This window comes from Atractosteus spatula, chromosome 14, assembly GCF_055471065.1.
Source record: "Atractosteus spatula isolate fAtrSpa1 chromosome 14, fAtrSpa1.hap1, whole genome shotgun sequence".
NCBI classification, from domain to species: Eukaryota; Metazoa; Chordata; class Actinopteri; order Semionotiformes; family Lepisosteidae; genus Atractosteus; species Atractosteus spatula.
Window position 1 is genome coordinate 42,149,292 of NC_142719.1, and position 25,864 is coordinate 42,175,155.

The 25,864-nt window shown below is 46.6% G+C and overlaps 1 protein-coding gene across 2 annotated transcripts; it reads left to right on the forward strand.

Moving 5' to 3' along the window:
* Window positions 1-3,159: 3,159 nt before the first annotated feature.
* LOC148821387 (uncharacterized) lies at window positions 3,160-25,864 on the forward strand. Of its 2 annotated transcripts, none has more exons than XM_088933268.1 (10): window positions 3,160-3,246; window positions 8,805-9,065; window positions 13,192-13,375; window positions 13,900-14,136; window positions 14,698-14,810; window positions 15,150-15,297; window positions 16,347-16,399; window positions 16,947-17,044; window positions 18,525-18,684; window positions 19,491-25,864. In XM_088933268.1, the coding sequence occupies exons 1-10, from the start codon at window positions 3,226-3,228 to the stop codon at window positions 21,258-21,260; spliced, it is 3,045 nt and encodes a 1,014-aa protein (XP_088789394.1). In that variant the 5' UTR covers window positions 3,160-3,225; the 3' UTR covers window positions 21,261-25,864. The 2 variants fall into 2 exon arrangements, with proteins under 2 accessions (XP_088789394.1, XP_088789395.1); XM_088933269.1 differs by having other exon boundaries at window positions 19,494-25,864.

The following is a 25,864-nucleotide window of genomic DNA, read 5'->3' on the forward strand; positions in this document are numbered from 1 at the left end:
TTAAAATAATGTTGATGGTAATCAGAGGCATTTTAACCCTTACAGTGCAGAGCTTTTGAGCTAGTGCAGAATTGCACATGTAGTGAATTGCAGAGATCCAATAACGACAGTGGCTCAACAAGAGGCTCGACACATTGTAACATCATTGCTGGACAAGGAATCGGAGTGCTGTGAAAAAGAACATAAAAACATAAGGGATGTTTCAAGTAAGAGGAAGCTTTTTGGCCCTTCTGGACATTTAGAAGAACCTTATTGATCCCAGGATCTCATCTAACCATTTCATGAAAGACATCACCATATCGGCTTCAACAACACGGCCGTGTAGCTTGTTCCCTACTCCCACCACCCTCCGGGTAAAGAAGTGCCCCAATAACCATTTTCTTGGGTTTAGATGCACTTCCACGTAGTTTCCACTTCTGTCCACTGGTCCTTGTTTCACTGTTGAGTCTGAAGTCTACTGGAATGGCACTGTCAGTCTCTTTAATGATCTTAAAGGCAGCAGCCATGTCACCCTGCAACTCACCACTGCAGCTCAGCAGTTGTGAGCTTTGCCCAGTCCCTGGATGGGAGACCTCCTGGGAAAAAAACTAAGGTTGCTGCTGGAAGAGGTGTCAGTGGGGCCAGCAGGGGCCACTCACCCTGTGGTCTGTGTGGGTCCTAATATTGTATGGGGACGCTATACTGTAAAAAAAAAGGCCCCGTCCTTCGGATGAGACATGAAACTGAGGTCCTGACTCTCTGTGGTCATTAAAAATCCCAGGGTGTCTCTCAAAAAGTAGGGGTGTAACCCGGGCGTCCTGGCCAGCTCTCCTCCCCACTAGCTGATAGCTGGTGTGTGGTGAGCGTTCTGGCGCACTATGGCTGCTGTCGCATCATCCAGGTGGGGCTGCACACTGGTGGTGGTGGAGGGGAGTCCCCATTACCTGTAAAGCGCTTTGAGTGGAGTGTCCAGAAAAGAGCTATATAAGTGTAAGCAGTTGTTCTTATTATTATTGAGTACTCGGATCAGACCTTGTAATGCTCTCTGTTCAAAGCTAAAAGAAACCAGCTCCTCCAGCCTGTCAGAATGCTTCTGGTTGCTCGTCACTATACTCATTCCTAAGCAGCAATATCTAGTCTGTAACAAAGTGACCACAATTATACAGAATATTCTTAATGAGGCTTAAGCTGATGTGTTATCCGATTTTCACAGCACATTCCTTGGTTTAAATTCTACACCTTTGACTGTGTCCCCAAAACTGCTTGCCTTTTAATTGCTTTACTAAATTGTTTGGATGATGTAAACAATGTGACTCAGTGTTTCCCATTTTGTGTTTATAGTTTATGTTTTTACTACCTGCATGCAAAACTCTCCATTTGTCTACATAAAACATAATCTGCCAGGTGTTTTTTGCAATCTTGATTTTTTCACCAAATCTTTTTAAAATTAATTTTCTGCTAATTAAACCTCCATAACCTGAGCATTCATCCCCTTGTCTCCCCTTCAATAAATTATTAAATTATTGTCATCCCTTTAATAATTTAATAAATTTTCTGTTAAACAGTTCTTAAATGGAATGCACACATTTCCACGAATAAAATACTTTCTCCACAGTAAAATGCTCTTCACCTGCGTTGATTGTTTTCTCTTGAAGTATAAAATACACCTTTTTATTAAATTGTATTATTTAATAATAATTTTATTATTGTTGTGCTAAACATCAAGCACACCAAAGAAAAATATCTCAGTAAAACTGAAACTGAACTAAAAGTTTGACATTTTGTTCTCTGTGGTCAACTCTCAATTTTTAAAAGCTGGCTGGAAAAATGAGAATGAATTCAAGAGTTGAAAGGAAATGATTAGTGTTTTTACCATTCCAAAAGAGAAGCTAAAATGGCTCCCCCTAGCGGAGAAAAAACAGAACAAAACCGGTGCAACACAACTAGCGAAATCAATTCTAAAGAACTAGTACAGCATTAAATGTTCAATATATGTGATCAAAGAGCAATCATTAAGAGAATAAAGTTAATGGCGTTAATTGAATTATTTTTCGTAAAAAAAATACGTTTAATTTATGTATATTCGTATGCATAAAACTAAAATTGCGTATCCAGATAGTTTTAAACCATTGTGCACAATTGTGTAGTTTGTGTAATTGTGTGATCTTCCACTGCAGTACATTGTGGTCGGGCCGCAGGGAGTGTCTATACGTTCTGGTCTAAGAAAAATGCACAAAAATTACACAAACGCTTATCTGTATGATGTGTTCCAGAGCACTGTGTATTTATTTTTAAGGTTTTACAGACTAAATCTAAAAAAAAAAATCCAAATTTGTACAGGGCACCGACTGTAAACACGTGCTCAGGTCGATGTTGATATATCCGACGCCTTGTCTACTTGAGTATTTTTTTTGTTTTTTGTTGTTCCCGTTTTCCTTTAAATATACTTTGATCGGATCGATTGGCTGCAAACTCCCGAGAGGGCCCGCTAATATAGGGGATCGACACCGTCTACAATTCTGAAGCCTTTTTTTTTTTTAAAAAAAAAAACAACAACAACCAACAATTAATATCAACTTCATCGTCACCACACGCGTCCAGAGAGCAGTCTTTTGCAATTCCTCGTCTTCCAACACCGCTGGTGTAAGCGAGCCGAGCGATCAATTACACAATTCCAGCCTTACAAAACCCTCCCCGAGAACAGTCCGTCTCTCTGTTTTATTTTTATTTTTTAAAAAACCCAAAAACATTTTCAATACACGTTTCGCTTTCCCGTTTCGGTGTGAACAGCGGGATCGAATTAGCGATCGCCAAATTCTGGATAAATCACCCCTCAAAAAAGTTTGGCTACGCATGCTCGCTCGTAAAAAACGCCAGACCTGCAAAGCTGCAATTTCATATTCCGTCAAACGTGAACTTCATGTTTTGCAGTTTTCGGCTTGGGGGGGAGTCGGGACGGGGGAGTGGATGGGTGGCTGGGTGGTGGTGGAAATTATAATAATAATAGCCGCATTTCTAACTGCGGAGTGAAAAAAAAAACTTTTAATACATATTTATGCGCCCCGGCATTTCCACGAAGTTGTACTTGAGCGTAGCTGAGTTTTGGCCACACCTAGATCCTGTCCTATTTTAACAAAAAGAGAAGGCTTTTTCAGTACCATTTGTTTGTGTGTCCCGGTGAGGACCCGGCTGTGTAACTCGATAGGAGCCAGCGGAGGGGGGGGTATAAGGGAATGCGGAGGAGCAATGGAGCACAATACGATCCAGGTAAAGTCAAAGCCCCCCGGTTTTTTATAGCGCTGAGAAAATAAATCAGGGGCGCTTCTGAAAACAAAGACCCGGGTTCGGATTCTGGGGTTCGAGCCCGTTCGGGTCCGGGACCCGGCTCGTTGTCGGTCGCGGCCGGCGTTCCCGGTCTCTAGGAACAAAAAACCAAAGTTTGAAAGATTGGATTCGCCTGTTTCGGGATTGATTGTTCGGGGGGCGCTTCTGAAATCTTTAAACTTCGCTTTGAATGCCGAGTGGCAACTTTGTGTGTGTTTTTTTTTCTAAACCTCCTGCCCTGAGCTGTTTCTTTTTAAATAAAAGGGGGCAGAAGGCTTTTTTTTCCCCCCTCGCCAGCCGCTGACATAAGCGAGTAATAATTTTGTAACGCGATGAAACGCGGTGGGGTTTTTTTTTTAAATTACAATATCAAAAATTTCGATATTTTTTTCTGTCAATGATTAATAATCCCTTTTGTGTGTGTCGTGTCGAGTTTGCTCCTCGCTTTCCCAACCCCCCACACGTACACATGAAAGAAGTTTTCTTTGAAATTATTTTTAAAAAGCATTTTTGTGTGTGTGTGTTAATCTCTGTTTTCTCGGGCATCTGTAAATAATCAGAGAAACCCCGATGTAAGACAGATTGTTTTGTTTCGGACCGAGTTCGACTTTTAGTTTTAATTTCGGGTGTTTTTTTTTGACCGATCCTTTATAGATAAACCGGAGCGTGAACGTTGGAATTATCGATATCAATTTTACTTAAAAATTAAAAACTCTGCTGGCATAACTAGGTGGAGCATTTGATTTATTACATAAATGGCCGGCTTTTTTCTCTCGAGTTTTTAATTTACTCTCAAACTGTACTTCCCTTGTACAGTTGAAGGAATTTGAAGGAATGCTGGTGTTGAGGAATAAATTACTGTACTTTGTACTTGCATTTTTTTTAGATTACCGGATTAGCACTTCTCCTTAAACAATTCAGTTCGGGTTTTTTTTTGTAGCGAATTAATGTATTTTCAGCGTTTTTCCCCCCCTTGGAGAACACGTAATTTGGCTATGAAAAAACCGTCATTGTATCGTTTTTAATGTGAAAACGACTCACAAAGAATATGGTCGACCAAGGACGGAAGCATGTGAAAAATTAAACAATTAATAATACCGTAGAGGTATTATGTATGCTAGTTGAAAGTTTTTCGGATATTTATTTAATGAAACACTTTTAAGGATGATGGAAATTCCCAAGGTCACTATAGGCGCTAGCAGTATGAATTTATTCCATATCCTTGACTTCCTCTCAGCTAATTTTTGGAGCCATTACACATCAGGCGCTGACGAATTCAGGTGTAGCTGTTTTGTTTAAAACCCAGATATTCAAACAGTTACATAAACGGAAGTGTAGTTTCGCAGTTTCGTGGGAGAACTGAATATCACGCCGTATTCGCCGGCGTTATGTGCGAGTGAAATATGAATAGAGACACACGTCTGAGAAAAAAAAATACGGTTTCGTATTTAGGCACTCGGACAGAAATGAAAGTAAGAAATATATATATATACCGGCTATAAAAATGTGAAATGGTCACGTGGAATCATTTGTTTCGCGTCGTTCTGTCTGATCAATATGTCTCTTTTTTTATTGTTTGCATTTGAAAACGGGACTTGAATGTTAAAAGTTTCAGTAGCTGTAAAGTGAGTGTTATTTTCTTAAAGCCGTTTTGACACTACGGTAATATGGCAAATGGCACATTTTGGTAATACGCTTTTATCCAGAGTGTCTTCTGTTCGTCCTCTCTTATCCACACGGGGTATGTTAGAGGAACAGTGTGTCTTGCTCAAGGTACAACAGCAGTGTCTCACCTGGGATTTGAACCCGCAACCTCCATATTACAGTTTTGAGCCCAGACCCCTGCCCACTGCCCACACTGCTTCTCCTGTATATACCTCAGAAGGATGGAGTCACTGTGTGCTATTTGTTTCAGCTCTACAGCTGTATTCCTCAGCTCCACTGTACATGAAGTATCTTCCTGCTGTGTTACAGGAGTACTGGTCTTGAACCAGACTGTGAAATATAATACTGTATGTAATTTTTACCTTTTGACGTGGAACACCTGCGGTAGGCAGGCGATATGTGATGGTGAAAAATTCACTTTTACGCCTGTGTAAATACTACACCCCAGGACTCCGGCCTTAATCCTGGGGAGCCCCAGTTCAGTGAATTTCGTAGATCACCCTAAATTGTGGTTTGCTAATGGGGTTGGGGAAAATGTGTATGTTGTTAATCAATTGATTGATTCACTAAATTAGTTACTGGTTTCGAGCAGGTCTGTGTCTCCGCGAGAAGCTGATAGTGATGGGAGTTTGAGCTCTGTTGCACTCAGTGCAGAAGAAGAGTGATAAAGTTCAGTCTTGACTCTAATTGAAGAGTAGCATATTGGATAACGGAATCAGGAAACTTTTGTAGGCAACTGTGACATTTTATCTGTGTTTTGAAAGAAACACGGGTTGAATGTTTCCCCTGGTTCTGCTGGACCCAGTGTCTTGGGGGAGTTCTGGTAGTTAACCCTTAAGTGACGTTAAAATCTGAAGGACTGAAATGTTTTGGGCTTTTAAAGAGTGCAGAGTTTTATTCTTGCAGTTAAGCGCGTTTCAAAGCTGTAACGTTTGTTTGGCTGCTGAAAAGGGACGCTGCCAATTAGGCGAGCTGTTGATGGATTCAAGGGTTTCAGCTAAGGGTCACAAACCAGCCAATACTATGCTCCTGTGGAGATAGAGGGGAGCGAGTCTGGGGTCTTCTTGGTAAATACAAGTGGCAGTGTGTTGGATGTGGGACTCAGGAGTTCACAGGCACGCGGGGCTGAAACTGGCCTAACGATGAGTTTATACACGGTTTCAGACAAATCAGTATAACACTCTCTGTTACCATGCATGCTGGAGAGCCCCAGTTCAGCACATTTCGCGGGTCACCCTAAATCACAGCTTGGGTGTACTCGTGTGTCATTAATCAATTAAGCAATTAGCATGTTTAATTAAAGCCAGCCAGAGTCGCTTTAGATTGAAAGGCATTGGGATTTGTATTCTAGATGTGTTTATTGCTTTTATTTAGCAAAAATGATGGTTGATCACCAGTTGTGCCACGTGTTTAGAAAGGGGTGATTTAATGGGTGTCGCTCGAACTTTCTGGAACTCCTATACTGCCATAGGCAACACCTGCCTTTGGGAGGCAGAGGTGCTCTGTAAATAGTGCACCAAAGACTTTTTTTTGTAATTTCTTGTAGTCTAATGTGTCTGTACTGTATTTAGAGCATCTTCATCTCTGGTGTAATCTGAAATTGAAAATCAAGTTTAAATTTCTACTATCTCCTTCTTTCTTTTAACTTAAAAGCTCTTGAACTGCTGAAAAATGTGGTACAAATCTTACTGGCAGTATACGGACAAATTAAGAATAGACCTTTTGCTGCCCCTTTCTTTCAAACAATTATTATAGAAAGCAAATGGTAGAAGCAATGATGGCAAAGTGTACAGCCTGTATTAATAAATGCAGACTTAGCATCTTGCAAATAAAAATGTCAGGACACAGTTCATTGTGTGGTATTAAATCACATTTATTTTTTCACATGTTGCATGTGACTGTATTTGCTCTTAATCAAACACACGTTAGTCTCTTCTGTGGTCTAGTGTTCTACCCTTCTCACATCTGTTGGTGATGTGATGTTCAAGGAAGACCTGCCTGGGACAAGAGCAGAACTTCTTTGATAACATCAGAAAGAGCCAATGCTTCAATTAAAAAGGAATGCAGGTTGAAAGGAGAAGATATTCAAGGACTCCATCAGCTGCTTTTCTGTTTCAGTAAGGGAAACAGTACCTCCTGTTACTGCAGCAGCAGTAGAGCTCATGGAATTCCTCCATTGTTGCGTGTTACTCAGCAGGTATTTAGGCTCATGACTTTGTGATCAAAACTTTTAAAAAGAACTGGGAAGAACTTCTAAAGGAAGCTGAGAACTCTCTCAGCAACTGTTCATGAACAAATGAAAAATTATATGCCCTCCTAGTATGATATTTGACTTCTGTTGGCAGTCTTGCCTGCTCTGAAAGAGTCTGGTGCGAGTGAACTTCTACCTTATTCCAGGGAATCGCTGGCCGTTCAGTTGAAACCTGTCTCTCTCTGGCCCTCAGGAGACTGAGGCAGTTGTTGGTGACTCCGGGGGAATTGATTTCTCATGTCCTTCTGAAACACAAAATGAGCCAGGTTCATCACAGGTGCCGTGCCAAGCCTCTGTCTGTGGAACCTGTTGTGTGGATTCGGCTGGGTTGCTTAGATTTCTGCCATTTGAAAAGATGTATCACAGAATATTAGGATTGTTATCTGTGCATAAATAGCTGTACTTAACATCCTAAATCATCCTTCTGACTAAAAGTGCTCTTTAATGCTTTAAATGCTTGCTTCCACAAGATCCCACAGCGCTGTGTTGTCTGTGTGAGCACAGCCCGGCATTAAGTAACCCATCCAATACTGAGACCTTTTTCATATTGGAAGATTTGAGACCATTCTGGGTGAAAACATTCGCATGACAATTTCCGAAACTCCTGGGTCAAACCCGCTGCTTCTACTAGCTCTTGACTGCTGCTGCCTTTCAGAAAACTGGGAACACAGTCTTTCTGGAGCTTTGCAAATCCCTTTGTTATTATTTGTGAGTTTTGTTCCCCTTAATTAGAATAGTATTAGAATACAACATTCGAATGTGCAGTTCATTGTAGTTTACAAAGTGAAAAACATTTAATGATTAAGCTTCCCCCAAAAATCCAAATCATCCAGGAAAGAGGGGCAGTCCACATTTGTAGGAAATATGAGAAAAAGGACAGTTTAATAGGTGTTTCTCTTAAGTACTTAACATTATATGGTGCAGAATTCAACTGGCATGCATCGTTTAAAAATGTTTATGACCAGGATTTAGTAAAGGTTTATTCCCTGCTGGAAAGAGAAGAAAAGAAATGTGATGTTTCGGCTGTGGAGCCTTCTTCTTCACACCCAGAAAAGGCTCCACAGCTGAGATGACGTGTTTCTTTTCTTCTCTTTCCAGCAGGGAATAAGCCTTTGCTGACGCAGCTCCCTGCTGGAACTCCATGTCTGTGACCGGCTGCTTTGTAAGGAGAGGGAATAGGTCTGGGCCAATCTGCACTGGTTAACCCCTAGGGGCGGAGCAGTGGCTCTGTGGCTAAGGATCTGCGCCTGTGGTTGCCGGTTCAAATCCCGCGGCCGGCAGAGGAATCCTACTCCGTTGGGCCCCTGAGCAAGGCCCTTAACCCCAGCTGCTCCAGGGGCGCCGTATACTATAACTGGCTGACCCTGCCCTCTGACCCCCCAGCTTCTCTCTCTCCCTGTCTGTGTTCCTGTGTGTCTCATGGAGAGCAGGTTGGGGTCTGCGAAAAGACAAGTTCCTAATGCAAGAAATTGTGTACCGCCAATAAAGTGATCTCTCTCTTAACCCAGACGAGGCGCTCCGGCCTCTCGTGGCTGCCTGTGACAGAGGTGTGACCAGCCCGTCTCTCCTCCCCTCTTCTCCGCAGTGGTTGGGGGCTCCCTGCTGCCTTCGTGGCTCCTATGCTTTCTACAAGTCCTTCCGCTGCTGTGGCGAGGCGGGGCGCCGGCCGGGCGTGTGGCGCCTGGGGGAGTTCTACTTCGTGCGCTGCGGCCCGCAGGAGCCCGTGTGCATCGCCGAGGTCACCCTGCTCTGGGAGGACCAGTCGCAGCGCCACCTGCTGGCCAGCTCGCGCCTCTACTTCCTCCCCGAGGACACGCCGCAGGGCCGGACGGGAGAGCACGGAGAGGTGAGGGGGAGCGCGGGAGGGGGCGCTTTGCAGGTTAGCTGTGACGAGGCATTCATCCGCAGGCCACGCTAAATAATAATAATAATAATAATAATAATAACAATTCCTTACGCTTATATAGCGCTCTTCTGCACACTCCACTCAAAGCACTTTACTGGTAAAGTAACCCCCACCTGGATGATGCGCCAGTCCGCTCCCCACACAGCAGCTCTCAGTGCGGAGGAGAGCAGAGGGATGGAGCCAGTTCAGAGAGGGGGGTTGTTGGGAGGCCAGGGGGAAATGTGGCCAGGACACCGGGGTAACAGCCTTACTCTTTTTGAGAAACACCCTGAGATTTTCACCCTGGGAAGGACGGCACCTTTTTTTTACAGTATAGTGTCCCCTTCACTGTACTGGGGCATTAGGACCCACACAGACCTCAGGGTGAGCGCCCCCTGCTGGATGACTAAAGGATGGGATTCTTCTGTTTTTGAGATCTCTGGAACGGGTTTTGCATGACAGGATGGAGGCATTTATTTTTAAATGTATGATTCCACAACGGCTAGAAGACCGTATCTCTAATACTGTGGGGAGCTGGGAAAAGAAGCTGCTTCACTTTGCGAGAGAGCAAGTGAGACCTTTAAGGAGGCTTAAAGAGGCTTAAGGCTGTTTCATGTTGATCGGAATCATAAACATTGTGGCCCTGTTCACTTGTTCAGTTCCCAGAATCTCATCAGTGCGTCTTAAAAGATCACGTGAATGCAGCACCGACGTTGTAGCCAGGATGCTCTGTGTCGCGAAGCATCTGGGGTTTTCTGTCCTGAATTGCTCCCAAACCTCATTTCTACATGTTGCAGCGTTTCAGTGTAATTCCCGATCTTGAAGAAGCCATCTGGTCCACATACAGAGGGAAAAAAACAGCCCCTCCCTGCCCTGAGAAATGATCTGCTCCCCTTCGCAAACCCGCACGAAAATAACTGTCCTGTGTGGCTCTACTTTTTCACACATAGGCAGCCCTCGTCCTGGAGAGGGACCTATACAGAGAGGTCAGGGAACGTGTTCAATTGTGCTTTTTGAGGAAATGGCTGATCTCCTTAAGTCAGTAAGCACCATGTAAGTGAACCCCATTAAAATGAGGGTCCCAGGGGACTCAAACTTTAGGTCCTTGGGTTAAGACCGTTTTGTCGGTCCCAAACCGCATTTCGTTTTGGGTGCGTTTTGAGCGTTTGACCACGAATCCTCAACATTTGCATTGACATCCGCAGCAGCGTGGAATGCGCTCCGTGCGCCAGGCTGCTGGGAATGGGGTGCGAGGGCTGAAAGATGGCAGGGTGCAGGCTGCAAAGCGACCTCACACAGGTGTAAAAAAGACTGGAAGTTGATCTAGGGGTAAATGCACCACCCTCTCTCTGGATGAACGCTGGTTCCGGATGTGTAGTTTTTCTTCTCCTGTCGTGTTGCTGCTGCTGTTTCCTTGCCTGCCGTGATGCGTCTGCGTCTGTACTGAGGACTGCTGGTCACACCCAAGCCAGGTGTCAGGCCCACCCTACAGGCTCATTATCCTCTTATTAATTCCATCCGTTCGTTATCCAGAGGCCTCTCATTAGGCGAGGGTCAGATGCCTGGAGTTTGTGTGTTCTGGATAGACAGGGTGGACCTTATTTATCGTTGAGTTTCAAATCGATTCCAAGGGAATGGTCACCTGCAAGGAGAAAACATGTTACTGGTGTTTAAAGGCCAAATTCCACAGGTAATTGTGTCTCACTTTTTACTTTTGCAATGTACGTAGTCTCCAAGACAGGGTTTTGAGGTCACAGAGGGTGACCCTGCAGCCCGCTGCACCTCACAATGGGAAAGTGTTCTCGGCTGCGGTTCTGCAAAATCGAGGAGCTGGAGTGTCGTGGGCTAGCCACGAGTATTTTTCACTGAGACAGGAAGTAAAACATGCGGGATCCAGCTATCAATTTCTGTGTTCTCTTTCATCCTTATGTGCATCTCCAACTAGTCAGGTTTCTTTTTTCTGTATGATGGAGGAAGGCCCTACAAATACGCCAGCATTCATGCTTTCTTAGGAAACTGCAACGCCTGTAAGCAAATCCAGTCTTTGTTTGCCGAAAGATAGTTGAGTCATCAGACTTGTTTTTAGCCCCGTCTAATCGCAGGAGTGACGAAACACAAGTGCTGATTGGCAGTAATGATTAATTAAAGAAGACAATGAGTTTTCAGGCCAGGTGATTGCGTTAGGGTAGAAGATGAAGTCGTCAGAAAGAGAAGAATCCTGAAGATCGTCAGCGCGTCTTGGGCACGCCGACTTCAGCAGAATTAATTGAACGACATGTTTGTGTCATTGAATAGATCGCTCGTTAAAGTGTTGAGGTTGTGTGATAATCCAGCCTGTGGGGTGTCAACAGGCTCTTTCTGGGTTTGCGACGAAGAAGCTGGAAGGCATAGTGAAAAATGAGTGCAGGAATCTGTGATGGTGGAGAATGTTACATACACACTTGAATTTCTATTTCTGTAATTTCATTTCTCTGCCAGCATCTGCTCTTTAAAGATGAAGTCATAGGCTTTTCAGGAATTTGAGCATTGCACTGTCCCAGTAGTAATCGGAGCTATATGAGAGACCGTGTCATTTCCCTTTCTTACAGTGATCTGGTGCCCTTTTTGTTTTTAGTTTGCTGAATTAACCTTCTGCGTGTGCGTGTGCGTGTGCGTGTGCGTGTGCGTGTGCGTGGGGGGGGGGCTTCTTTCTCCTGTGATGTGCACTTTGACCCCCGAGTCTTCTTGTCCAGTGCACTGATGTCAGGTGATGTCATAGGGAACAGAAAGCTGGTGCTCTTCATGTTTTGTTTTTCTAGAAGGGTGAGATGTCCCATGGAAGGTACACCCTATACAGTATATCCTGTAAGGAGCATGCAGTGCACGAGACTTCCATTGAGGAAAATAAAAAGCAACGTTTTAATTGTCAGGGAAATCTATGAAAATAAATATGGATTAATTACTTGGAAAAGCAAAAAGCACAGCAAGGCACATTTTTTTTTCTCCTGAGAATAGTCAAATAAAACCCTCTGAAAATGAGCTCAAGTCTGGTTAGTGTGATGCATTGTCTTTGCAGAAAATTCCGTCTTTTTTATGAGCAATCTGCCAGACACAATAGGATCAGGTAAGAGATACTTGTCTTATCTCTCTGACTCGCAAGGAATGGAATTTGAAAACCCTTTTGGAAATGGCAAACAGGCTCCCCGTCATCTCGTCTTTGTGAGAAATGTAACTGTGCTCATTTCTTTTAGCCTGCGGGCCAGGTGTTTCATTATCGCCATTAACAGCCTCTGAATGGCACTCGTTCACGCATCGGGATCTTCTTGTGCTCCACAGAGCTGTAAATGTGTTTGTGTTCTGAAGAGGGAACTGGAAACTGCTAAGATCTGGTCCTTGTAGTCTTATTTTTCTATATGCAGATGCATCCACACCCTCTTGTTTCAAGTGTGTAACGGGCAAGGAAGGTGAAACGTCCTTTTTCAAATAAAAAACATCGGTTTTATACAGTGCCATACAACTCAGCTCTTGGATAAGTAAGGTCTTAAAGGAAGAGTGGGTTGTATGATTGATAGTAGATTTGCCCAAGACAAAAATTGATCACACAGAGGTATGTGAACAGATTATTCAGTCCTGGGTTCACCAGGAAGATTTGTAAATAACTGAGGAGGATTTATGCATGTGTTAAATTTCTGGTTATTCCAGTTATTTTGTGAAAAATTTTCATTTGGTTACGATGGATACATAATGCTGGAATTCAGATGTATGCAAAAAATTTCTGTGGCTTCAGCCAGCTTTGCTGGTGTTGACTTGAAAAAAGCAATTAAACTGTCATTTCTGATGACTTAGTAGCAGTTATTGTAGGGCTAACGTATCCTGTGATTTAGCTGTCAAAATAATGGCTAAATAATGTACAGACGGACTTTGTTCTGAGCTGTGCAGCTCGTCAACATTTTCACAAGTGAAAAGGTGGTCCTGGTACGAGGGTAAAAGGTGCAACAGACCAGTGAGCTCTGTGGTCTCCAGCACATATGCGTGTGCATGCGTGTGTCTGTGTGTCTGCGCGTGTGTCAGTCGCGGCGGATTCCCATCGCGTGTTGTCTGATGCCAGGATGAGGTTCTGGCCGTGTCGAGGAAGATCGTGATCCGGGTGGAGGACCTGGTGAAGTGGACCTGCCCAGAGCCCGTCGGCTGGAGGAGGACCGGAGAGAAGGACAGGGAGCCCAGTGGGGTGCAGACAGAAGGGACCCCCCAGCTGCTGGGGGCTGGGGACTCGTCTGAGGAGCGATCTCAAGGTACGTCTGCCCTGAAGGAACCCACCCGCCATCTAAAAATGTATTTCACACGTATTTAGCTCGGCTTTCTCATTATCATTGAACTGACGTCTACACCTGGGAATAAGTGGGCAGTGAATATCCGGTTTGTTCAGCTCAGGTAGTGAGGTGAGATTTGATTCGAAATGCACAAAAACCAGACGTGATTTTCTTCGGGGGCGAACGAGAAGCTCACGGTGGTTGTGCACCCTGGGGACAGATGGACTGTGCATCTGCGTCAAGACGCATTGCAAACGAGAGGCCGTTCGGCCCAGCTGGTCCGTTAGCTGGTTGGTAGCTATTGATTCAAGGGATCTCTGCATGTCGTTTCTTGATGGAAAGTAACAAGGCGGCTGGGCAGCGTGTTCCTCGTTCCCTGTAACGCTTTGCACCCTGGCTTCTCGGGGCAGTTAGCTGCTAACCACCAAGCGAGCCGCCTGTGTCCAGCCTGACGCTCTGCGTTCCCCGGGGAGTGCTGACCGGGCCGTGACCTCTGTGTCTTGCAGGCGAGGGGGCGGAGGAGTGCCTGCGGGTGAAGGTGCTGAGCTACCCCCAGTACTGCCGCTTTCGCTCGCTGCAGAAGCGCATGCAGGACCGGGCCCGCAGCTCCGGCCTGCGGGACCCCCACCTGCTGGCCCTGGGGGGGGTCCGGGTGTCCAGCCGCAACACCAGGATCCTGTACTGCCGGGACACCTTCAACCACCCCACCCTGGACAGCAACTCCAGCGTCTGGACGGAGTTCGGTACGTCTGCGAGCGCGCCCCGTCTGCTTCCCGGTCTCGTGCCAGCAGCTCCCAGCTGGCAGCCCACTGGTGCCCGGCAGCGTGAGCCGGGCCAGTACCTGGATGGGAGACCTCCTGGGAAAGCTAAGGTTGCTGCTGGAAGAGGTGTTAGTGGGGCCAGTAGGGGGCGCTCGCCCTGCGGTCCATGTGGGTCCTAATGCCCCAGTATAGTGATGGGGACACTGTACTGTAAACTGGTGCTGTCCTTCGGATGAGACGTAAAACCGAGGTCCCATTAAAAATCCCAGCATGTTTCCCTTTGGCCTTTACCAACCATGATTTTTAGATCCAAAAACTCAAAACTTATTTTAATAAAAATTTAGAAGGATTACAACATCCTTTTTAGTTAACTTATTCAGATACAAAAAAACGAATTCATAATTTTGTGTAGCTATGAATTAGTGCCAGGTGAGGTTTGTCATGATTGTCAACCACTTTCTTTTGCTAAAAAAGCATCAAAAGCCTGCAGATGAGGCCTCTGGTCCATTTCTCTTGTTTGTAATGGAGACAATTTTGTCCCAGGATGCAACTCTCTCAGCCTGAAGGGTCGCACTCGGAAGAGGAAAGGGAGGGATGGGAAGGGGGTGGAGTCTCGGCATCACAACCAATCAGAAGCTTGGATCGAGCGAATGAAGGTAGGCCAGCATGCTGCCTCGCAACAATGGGGACCTGGGGTGCTATTTGCATGGAGTTTGCGTTTGTGTGGGTTTCTGGATGCTCTGGTGTCCTCCCACAGTCCAAGAACATACTGGAAGGGCCCTGGCATGAGTGTGTGTGTGCCCGTGTGTGTGTGCCCTGCGAGGGACTGGCATCCTGTCCAGGGTGTACCACTGCCTGCTGGGAGGTGCTCTAGTAACCCCTGGAAGAAGCATTTAGAGAAAAAGGATGGCTGGATGGACGTGTTGGGGCTGCACTAAAGAGGGCCAGACGCGTGAGGGGCGTGCGGCTCACTATCTCCCCTGGTCTGTGCGCAGGAGAACGTGATGGGCAGTGTGGAGGCGCAGTGCGAGAGCACCTGGCTGCCCCAGGCGGATGAGCAGCACTTCCTCGACCAGCTCTATCTCTTCATGGAACGCAGGGGCTCCCCCATCTGCAAGGTGCCCAACCTGGGCTTCAAAAAGAGTGAGTACGCAGCCCGGGCCCCGCCCCAGGGCCACTTCCTGCTTCCTGTCCCCGGCCCTGGTCACTTCCTGCCTTGTGGAGCTCTCAAAGAGACTTCGGTCTTCTCTTGTTCATCTGGCGGGTACCAGATGAAAGTAATCTGCCTACAGTCCAAAAGACTGATGCATCACCCTCCTGTACCAGAACTATTCCCAGATGTTGGAAAAATCCTATTGTAAACCCACAGTCCCTGTAGTACGGTTCAGTCCCATAAACCGCCAACCTGAGGGCAGTCCTAGAAAAATGGGACAGTTACAGATATTTCAGAATTTAGTACCAGCTGTTGTTGTTGTTGTTGATGTTGTTGTTACTTCTGGGGGCCCGATGCACTAGGTTTTGGCCTATACATTCTGGATCTACTTTGATTAAAAAATGTTGTTTTCAGAATTCAGACACCTTAGCGTTATTGTATGCCTTCTCAATGTGTGGAGCAGAACTGGAACAGGAGAAAATATGGCTGGCTTCACAAGTTCAAAATGCTTTTCTTTTGAAGACGAGCAGCTGTAGTTTTGCTCGGCGACGACCTAATACAGTTCCTGTGTTCAGAACTGTACTGCTTTTCTCCACAAACATCTTTCTTTAACGTGCCAGATCACTGTGAGCTTTAGTTTACAAAGTGCTTTGCCATCCTCTGTATTCTCTAACCACACAAGAAATAAACAGCGCTGTGTGTTTTGATTATCCTGTTAGTGAGTATAAACTGTGCAGAAGACAGATGGACACCATCAGTGAAGTCAAGAAACTAAATTGTAATATGAAATAATTTGGATAGGACTGTCTGGTTATCTGTAGACATTCCCTGTCCTCATTTAATTTGTTTAGAAAATCTCAGATTGAGGGAACAAAGCCAGTGAGTTAAATGTTTTCCTAAAAGAAGAAAGCCTTGAAATGTTGATGTACAAGCCCAGTGGACGATATGCCAGCACACTGCAGTAAATGTGTTTCACGTCAGGTCTCAGCCCTTTCACTCACGACATGAGTCACTTCGTGTGTGTGTTTTCTTTTTCCAGTCGACCTCTTCCTTTTGTTCACGGTTGTCAAGAAGATGGGAGGATACGAGACGGTAAGCACGCGTTTGGGCGCGGGTTCGTTGGCGTGTGCGGTTCAGCTGCAGAACGAGAGCGCGGGGGCTTGAGGACGCCTTGACGGCTGCCAGCTGCGCTACCGGAGAGCTTTCTCCTGCCCTTGTCGTCTCGGGATTGCACGACGGATTCCCGGACTCTGGAAACCGGGATGCCACTGTGCCCCTAGCTGCTGTTGTCGTTCAAGTTGCTTCAGCTGATAAACGCTAAGGTCTGAATAAATAAATAACGAATGATACTATTAATAATATTAATAATTCTATGGAACAAGTAAAGGTTTATTCCGTGCTGCAAAGAGAAGAAAGAAAACACAACATTTCAGCCGTGGAGCCTTCTTCAGGTGTCAGGTGTTGATAATTCTATATACATCATCATTCTGCTGGATCATATTGATATGAAAGAATGAATGAGTTCATGAGTAAACGAAGCCTGTGCTTGAGTGGCGGCTGTAACTGAGCGCGGGGGAGGCAGGATGTCTCGGGATGCGCGCTGGGGGTGGCCCATGACCGTGTGCGGGGGCTCTTGCAGGTGACGGCGCAGCGCCTCTGGAAACAGGTGTACAACGAGCTGGGGGGCAGCCCGGGCAGCACCAGTGCGGCCACGTGCACGCGGAGGCACTACGAGAGGTGAGCGAGGGCTTTTATCTTTGGACTGCACTAACATTTCCAGGCTCGGTCTTCATTTTATATTAAATACTGTATCTTAATTCAATGTTGCCATACATCTTAAAATCTAGTTTTTGTATTTGCACCTCTTCTGACATCTTTGGGGCACGAAGTTGTCCTTTATTTGAAGGTACAAAATGATCACTTATAAAATGATCCGGATTCTCTCAATCATTGATGTGACTGAAAACTTGCGATGTGAAATTCAGCTGGAAATGCTAGTTCAGTCCTAAATTCTGGGTTACCCGAGTACAACAAAATGCATACAGAAGCCAGATGAGTAAATAGACTATTTTGTTCTATGCAAGAGCCAGGCATAAAAATAGTGCATTTCTAGACTATAAAAGGGTATGCTTACTGCTTTTTGTGGTTTAGGACGTACATTTTTAAGCCAATTACTGTTCTTTTAAAAAATTTGCAGTCTCATGATAAGCTAAAAAACATGGCCATTTTCAAAATGAGTGTATTTGAGTCCTTTGTTTACTGCATTTCCTTCAGGTAGCATGTTTCTGATGAGCATTACTTATCTGATGCACAGAAGAATTATGCTATAATCAAGAGTAATCCACGAAACAGCCTTACTGAAAGTCTCCTTAGTGTCTTGTCTGCGTACCTCTCCAGAAATGTAGTCCAAATGTCATGTTTATCACCCCATCTGGGCGAATAATTATGTTAATTCACTTTAATGTACTGCACACTGTTCCAGTTGTGCAAGCAACAAGAACAAGGCTTTCCGGGACCTTTAGTGTGTAGCACTGATCAGGCGTCTGTACTTATAACTGCAAGGCTCTGGGTTCTAAACCCGGGTGAGACACTGCTGTTGTACTCATGAGCAAAGTACCTCACATTTGTCTAGTGGGATGCCGAGCTGTATACAGGTGTCCAAATATAAGTCCCTTTTATAAAAGCATCAGCCAAGTAAATGAACCTTTCAGGAAACTACTGAAGGTTTGCTTTCACCCAGTCCATTGTAAACACTACGAGAATGTAGCTCTTTCTGCAATGAGGGTAAGCTCTTCCACTAGTAGTTCATATACAGCCACCATCCTTTTTATAAAGTCTTAATTCTGCAGAGTGACTTTTAACAATGTTTAAAAAAACAATTCAAGTAAAACATAATGGCAAAGACATTTCATTTAAAAGGTGTGGTTTTGAAATTGCCCTTGGCTGTTAGGCTCGGTGCACCTGTGGGGACAATCATGTGACACTTTTCCTGAAAGGAGCAATAAAGTTATTGGATCCCAAGTTCTTGTTAGTTTGATGTGTTTAAGTGTGAGTATGAGAGACATTTAAAAACAAAGTAGTTTCGGAACAGAACTGAACACCGAAAGCTGACCACTCCATTTAGTTTCAACACCACTGCCATCTGTGTCAACACTGCCCAGTTCAGAGCGTAGCCAGTCTTGCGTGCGACTCTGAAATTCATGTCAACGTCGTCTAGGCTCATCCTTCCCTACGCCCGGCACCTTAAAGGAGAGGATGATGAATCGGACCCCTTGCCCACACCCCAGACGCCCAGTGGCAGCAGAGAGGCCCAGACAAAAAGGAAAGCACAGGAGCAGATCGAGAAAGAGACGAAAACCTGCAGTGTGCCGAGCCAGGTGAGCGCTGGGTTCGGTTTCTGCTGTGCAATTCCTGAACCTTGAAATCGTGCTTCCCCGGTGAGAGAACCTTGGAAAACATAGCTCTCTTAGAGAAAATACGGCTTAGTTCTGGTCTAAGTTCTTAGTTTGGAAATCGTAGTCCTTTAAAGAAACTCCAGCCTATGTCGTCGAGGTAACCCCACGTCACCTGTTTGTGAAGACTGAGAACACAGGTAACCCGTTGATCAGTTCTGCATATAATTAGTTCAGTTACTGTAACTCCTGCTCTTAAGGGCTGAAGGGTCTTCAGAACTCTAAACTAGTTAACAAAGCGCCTGTTTGATTGATCACCGCTGAACAGCTCCATTCCTGCCTGAATGGGAGCTCTCCAAGACCCGGTCAGGTGAGATGAGTGACCTAGAAGAAGGAGCAGCACTTCTTAATCTTGAAGTCTTAGGGTCTCTGCGTGTGTGTCTGTCTGAAATGGTCAGCGCCACCAGATGCAAGCTGTCTCAGGATAAGTCCCAGTATTACAGTGTTTCTTTTTGGAAGACGTTCCCTGCAAATATCCCGACTTCCTAAAGCAATATACATAAAATGAAACGATTAACCTTGCTAGACCTGGAGTTAAGTCGGAAAATAATTACCAGGGAGACCCAAGCTAGGAGAAATAAGCCATGTACGACTCGGAAGTAATTGACTTTAAAAATGGCCCTGAAGTGACGTTTCGCTGGAGCTATCTAGAATGCGCCCGGTGGGCCGCTCTGTGTGTGCTTCAGCAGATTCTGACTTGCTCGCGCTGGTGTTGCCCTTCTCTGTCCCAGCAGGAGAGCCGCGTGAAACTCAAGGGTGCAGAGGGACCGAAGCAGGCGAGGGCGCGGAGCCGGGCGTCCCCTGCGGGGGGAGCCAGCAGGCCTGGCAGCGGCAGCAGGCAGCACCAGATCAAGACGAAGGATTCGGGCGCTGTGCTCCCCGCCCAGCAGGTGAAGCCGGGATCAGCCCTAGGTGGGCTTCCCGTGGCCCCTAAAGATGGAGCCGCCCCCCCGCTCTCTCCTCTACAGGAGCTGCGCCTTGGTAGAGTCTCTGGGGCGTTTCCCCTGACCCAGGGGCTGTCCCCCCTTGACATTCTCAAGAGCCGTCTGGGCTATGGTGCTTCGGAGAGCCTGGCCTCATCTTCTCAGGACCCCCGGAGGAAGCAGCTCTCTTCCACACCCCTGCCTCTCGTTCTGCTCCAGCCCAGCGCAGAAGAAGCAGGGAGGAGGGCCGGTTCCAAGGGGGACGGCGACCCACTCTCCCCGGAGAAGATCGACCACACTCAGCCTCTCTCCCCTTCCTCTTTGGCTGGACTACAGAGGCTCTACGCCATGGGAAGCATCAGCCTGCCGAAGGACATGTCTCCCTTAGACTATCTCAAAACCCGACTGGGTTTGGGGACTCCGGAACACCCCAGTATGACTTCGGGGGACTCTGGGAAAACTTCTGCCCCTCACCCATCCTTCCTGTTCCTCCAGCACAAGGCTGGTTCAGCGGAAAATAAGACTGCGTCTGGCAAGGAAGGGCGGCCCCTGTCCCTGGGGAGTGGAGCCGAAGGTGAAATTCAGAAACCGAGCCTCGGTCTTTCTGACGCGCCAGTTCGGGATGGCAGGACCAGGCACCCGATGCCCCCCTTGAAGATCATTCCGTTGGACATTGACTGCAGCCTGCAGGTACGGCAGCTCATGCGGACCCCACTGGGGTCTTCACAGTTCCACTGCTTCACCAAGAAGCTCTCGGAGGTGCTGGCCCAGGACTTGAGCAAGACCCGTCAGCACGGGAGCCCCGTTTCAGGCTCTCCGGAGCAAATCGTCCCCCTTAACCTTAGCAAGCGCTGCACCGTCAAGAGGCCAGCCGATGACCTGGAGGCTCAGGGTCTGCCGCCCTGCCACTCTGGGAGCCCATCGTCGCAGCCGGCCAAGAGACCGAGACCGGAGTGGGAGGCAGCGAACGAGCCGGGTCGCCCTTTGAAGCAGAGCGGCCGGTTCCCGGTCGCCCCGGCGGCCCAGGAGGAGCCGGCCGACCTGAGCTCTCCTGAACGGGCCCGGGCCAAGCCGCAGGAAGACCGCGCCCAGCAGGGAAGCCGCTCCCCACAGGGAGTGCATTGCAGCGGTAGACCCGCCTCTTTTGACCTCGACTGCCGATCGGCGAAGCCGGGCGCTCAGGCCTCTCCCTGCGCGGGCGTGCCGGGTGGACGAGGAGCATCGGAAAGCCCCGCCGGACTCTGCGGGCTTGCAGCCCCCGGGCGGGCGGAGGCACCGGAGGTCTCCCCGCCGGGCTCGACGCTGGCGAAGGCCAGGCAGGAGCGTGCCAGCCGCCGCGCGAGGACATCCGCTGGCAAGGAAGAGCCGGCTGCGGCCGAGGAGAGGAGAGCGAGCCCCGCAGCCTGCCCCCTGTACCGCTTCAGGGGCAGGCAGGGGCCGCTGGGCGAGACGGAGGTGAGCTGTGCCAAGCAGGTGGAGCCCGAGTGTTTCTCCTCGGAGGTAGCCTCGCTGCTCAACGCCCCCCAGCGCGCGCTGCAGAGCCAGTCCGCCTGGCCCGTCTCCCCTCATGGCCGCTGAGTCCCTCCCCCTGCCCCCCTCTGTGCCACACGAGGACCGCCAGGGGTCCCCCACGTGGGAGTTAGCAGAGGTTCTGAAAAAAGGCATCGCTGGGCTTCTCGAGGGATGAGCTGTGGTCAAGAATTCCTCCTGGCAAGTTTCTGGAAGTACTAAGTCCTATCGCGTACTCGGAGCATAGGGGCTTCTCTTGACACGGCTGTCTCATGAAACCTGCACTGCGGGCAGTGACTTGTGCACCATGTGTAAGTGGGACTGGAGCAGTGCAGGCGCCCCCTGAGAACACGCCTATCCGTTGTTCTCGCGCTCCTGAGGAGCACGCTGCAGTCCTCGGGTGGGCACCATTGAAGTTGGCGCTCTCTAGAGTCCGTTTCTCTTATTTATGCAAACTCTCGTTATCGAGTACTGCTCGTCGTTGCTTCGGAATAGACCCGGTGGACTTCTTTGGGACGAGCAGGAAAAATACACGCCGGAGGGCTCAACCGAAGGAGAAACTGGGGTCACTTCCCTGCGAAAAGAATCAAGTATCCAAACAAGATTATTCCGTTCCAGTTCCTGATGCAGTAGTTTGAATAATCCAACTGACTTGAACATCCCTGCTTGTGTTTTCAAAATGTGAGAGTGCTTTGAGCGCCTTCTGTGCAGCAGATAAGTCTTCAAGGCTTGTCTATGTGACAGATTTTAGCAAGTGATGTCTCGCTATGGGTAGGATATATTTTATCCCAGTGTAGTCTGTCCCGAGATGTAAGGACCCTCAGTATGATGGCCAAGAAACATAACCAGCAGCCAGAAGATTTTCTCTGCTGCTGTTCCATTGCAAGTGGACTTTTTGCTCCACGTATCCCTGTTTCAGGACCATACGTGCAAGATCATTTGGAAAGTTTAAGATCAAACCAAATTGTCTTCATTGCTAATCACAGTTAAAAGGACCGGGAAAGGTTGCCATTTGTTTTAGAAATCTTTTAGATCCGTTTTTAGAGCACTGGTGTGTATTGTTCCTCTTTTAGCACCGGACGCATATCCAAAAAGTAGATTTAATCCCCCGTTAAAGTATGCAACCTGGCATTCAGACTTGTCTTGCGGTTCCCTTCAGTCTGAGCAGACACGCGCAGTGGACCTGTCAGTTCGTAGTTGATGGTGGCAAAGGCTGCACAGGACGACGTTCTGTTTTTCGCTAATTCGCAGCGTCTACAGCTTGCCCTTCTCCTGGAAGCCAGCAGATCCAAGATGTTGCTGCTGAAGTGGCCAGCTGAGGCTCAGGTCAAGGCGACATGGTGCTGATAAATCCCGTGTCAGAAGCCCTCGCTTTAAATTCGCCCTTGGGCCCAGCGTCCGGTCCCATCTTGCACCACCCCTGCATCTTTCCACGCGTTGTCATGTTGCTCCTCTTGCCAGCGGGCAGGGAGAAGGAGCAAAGAGGACAATTGGACAGTCCTTCCCGATCTTTCCAAACTGTGTGGCACCGTGCCGCGTCCGTATCGGCACCTTCTTTTGAAAAAGGACGCGTCCGAGTTTGGGCGAACTGTAGACTCCTGTCCAAGCCCCGTGCTTTCGCCCAGCGGCCCTCACAGCAGATGGCCACGACGTCAGCGGCCAGCAAGCCAGCAGGTTGACGGCTGCAGGTTTTCATTCGAAAGTGCAAGACCCCCGAAGTCATACGCTGGGCCTCCATTAACACGTCGCAAGTCGTGTCCCGGGTCCTCGTTTTCGAGTGAACCTTCCTTCCAGAAAGGAAAACGTTTTCTCGGGAGACTGGGACTTCATCCCAGAAGTGCGGGAGGTGCTGGAGGGAAGGATGGGGACTCCACTTGACGCTTAAACGCGGAGCAGAAAAGAGAGATCTTTGGGTTGCTGGGGGGGCGTCAGGTGCAGGAGTAGCGCTGATCCCCGGTTCACGTGTCGCTGGAGTAGCTGCCGGTGTCGGATGTACATCGCTCTTCCTGCGCCCCCCGAGTGTGGGAGAAGGGGGGTTTCTGCAGTCGGGACAGGAAGACCTCCCTCAGGACACAGCCCTTCATGGGCGCGGGCCTGGGCTCGGAAGCGGAGGCGCTCACCGAAGTCCTGCGCCTGTCAGCCGTGTTACAGAAAGGATTGTGTGGATATGTGGTGGCATGTAAAATTCTGGGAGCCTGTTACAAGCTCCTTATCTTTAATTTTTTTTCCAAGGGGTCCTAGACGCCTTTTTCTTCTAGAGTGGACACATACAGGGAGCAGAGCAAGGCTGTAAACGACCGATGAGCTCTTCCTTGTGCTGAACAACGGATACTGTATTACACACCATGCTGCCTTCATACTTAACTCTAAGCAAACACTAATTTTATGTATTTAATGCATTAAATATTCTAAGATTGTCAAATCAACTAATTTTTTGTATAATCATCTCCTTGACGAGGTATTTTGACATCTGTCAGATTTTATTGATGGCTATTAGGTTGATTATGGTTTTAATCATAGTTTTGGTATTGAGGTAACGTTTTTTTTTGTTCTTTAAAGAGAAATGCCAGCACACTGTCTTTGTGGTTTATCTTTCAGATTTAAGTTGTAAGTGTGTGATCATGCAGTATTGATTAAATGCAGATAGAGGGCTGGAAATACTGCAGCTGATCTTATCCTATATTGAGTCTAGGAGTGATTGTTAATCAATTGGCTTGACATTATTTTTAATTTTGAAAAATTAAATGTATCCGGTGTACGGGCCAGTGATTTTTGCCTGTAAGTGTAGGAGTTATTGATTCTTCATAAAATAATTCAATGATTGTCATTGAAGATTGAGTTGTTTTTTTTCATACTTCTTCTTTGGGAGCAAAAATATCTTTTTAGATATGTTTTTATACGATGTTGGTTATTTGATCCTAGGGAGCAAACCATGGGTTTTTGGTAGGTACTGGTCCAGTTTTTTTTTAAACTGGAATCTCCAAAATGTTTATTTTTCTGCCATTGTGTACTTCCTTGTTGCTTATCTTATTGCTACAACCCCTGTGTACTGGGCCAGTGGTGTACAGCTGTGTAGGGAATCCCATGGCTCAAGGCAGCCTGTGGACACCGTGCCTGTGACCTGAACAGGCCTCCAGTCTCCGGATCAGCTCAGCCTCTCAGGAGCCTTCATGTACTGTATGCAGCTTGTCTTTTTTTACAGTTTCCTATGTTTTTCATCGCCTCAGGGGAAAACCTGCAAGACTGAACTGTAGAAGTGATGCAAGCATTAATTTTTCAGAAACTCGGAAACATTGAATTGCCTCCTATCTTGATGTTTGTCAGTGGTAAAAAGGGTAAGTTATTTGTGTTTTGTTACTTATTAAATAAAGAGGGGGTGAATGTCAGGGCTAGGTTTCTGCACAAGTGTGTAAGTGGAAATACTGTACACCTGACATTTCTCTCAAACTTATCTTTACCTCCTATTGGTTCATCAGTGATCCAAGACTTCAAGCCACTTCCAAGTAAATAAGTCAGTCCATAGACTAGTTCTGCTTTATCTGTGGATGAGAGGATGGTACCCTTATAGCTCATTTCAGTGTATACGGCGAAGTCTGGCCATGTTCAGAGATAATCCACTACTGCGGTATGGTGGCGTTTCACACTGGCGTAGCACTGCAGTTACTCCAGGCTGTAAATTAGAAATCTTAATTATTAAACTGTCATTTCCATTTTGATGTTTATTGTTGTGATTTGCAATTGTTGTTGTTGTACTTTTTGGAAGTGTAATCTTTAAGATGAGATGTCGGACATTTAGCCTGATCTTTGTCGCCACGTTCTTGTTTTCAGATGTCTTCAGTCAGCTGTTTTGTCGTTGTTCAGTTTCAATCCATATCTTTCCCTGTGACTACAAGTTTGTAATGTTTTAAGCTTATTTAATTCAATTTTATATGAACTTGTCCGTGTCAGAGCAAGCTGTAACCACGCTTCTTGTCTACACTATATGCACATGAGAATGCTGCAATATCCTAAGAAAAGCTTATGCAATGGTTTACATTCTTTTTACAGCATGATCCCAGTGACTTTTTATAAGATGCTAAAATTGAACTGTGCTCCTTAACTCGAGCATTCTGCATTCTGTGGAAAGGGCTAGTTAATGGGATGGTATGTGTTTCAGGAAGATTGATTCCACCACAACTGGGACAAAGATCAGTAAACAAATGGTATGAATTACAGAAGCACGTCAAGTGTGAAGTGCTGCAAATCAGTGTCTTACTTTCAATCATTCCACACTCCAAAGCCATGGTCTTATTATTCATTTTTCACTGTGTAACATGGCTTTTACACAGGCATTTTACTTTTGTTGTTCACTGCAAATTTTAAAAGATTGTTTTTTCCATTGCCTGAGTGATGCCTGCTATGGTCACTCACTTTGGGATTCTGCTGGTCTTGTTAAACCTGTGTATAAGACATGAACTGTTCTGCTCATGGTCACTTTGTTCAGCAGATGCTGTTGTTCTCTTGACAGACCTTAAATGATTTCTTTTGTGTAATAGATGCCATTGTAAATACAGTGGCTGACTCAGTGATACTGGTTTTATCTTTATTTTAAAAATGACACTTCAAACCTGTTCAGATGGTCATCGAATTGTATTAACACTGTATATTTATATTAAAGGTTTGTGTTGCACCTT

What these genes read in the sequence shown, in the direction of transcription:
- LOC148821387 (XM_088933268.1), top strand. Translation starts at nt 3,226, where the DNA reads ATGGAGCACAATACGATCCAG. An exon ending in GGACGGGAGAGCACGGAGAG is followed by an intron (nt 9,066 to 13,191) that starts GTGAGGGGGAGC and finishes GTCTGATGCCAG; the next exon opens with GATGAGGTTCTGGCCGTGTC. An exon ending in CTTGGATCGAGCGAATGAAG is followed by an intron (nt 14,811 to 15,149) that starts GTAGGCCAGCAT and finishes GTCTGTGCGCAG; the next exon opens with GAGAACGTGATGGGCAGTGT.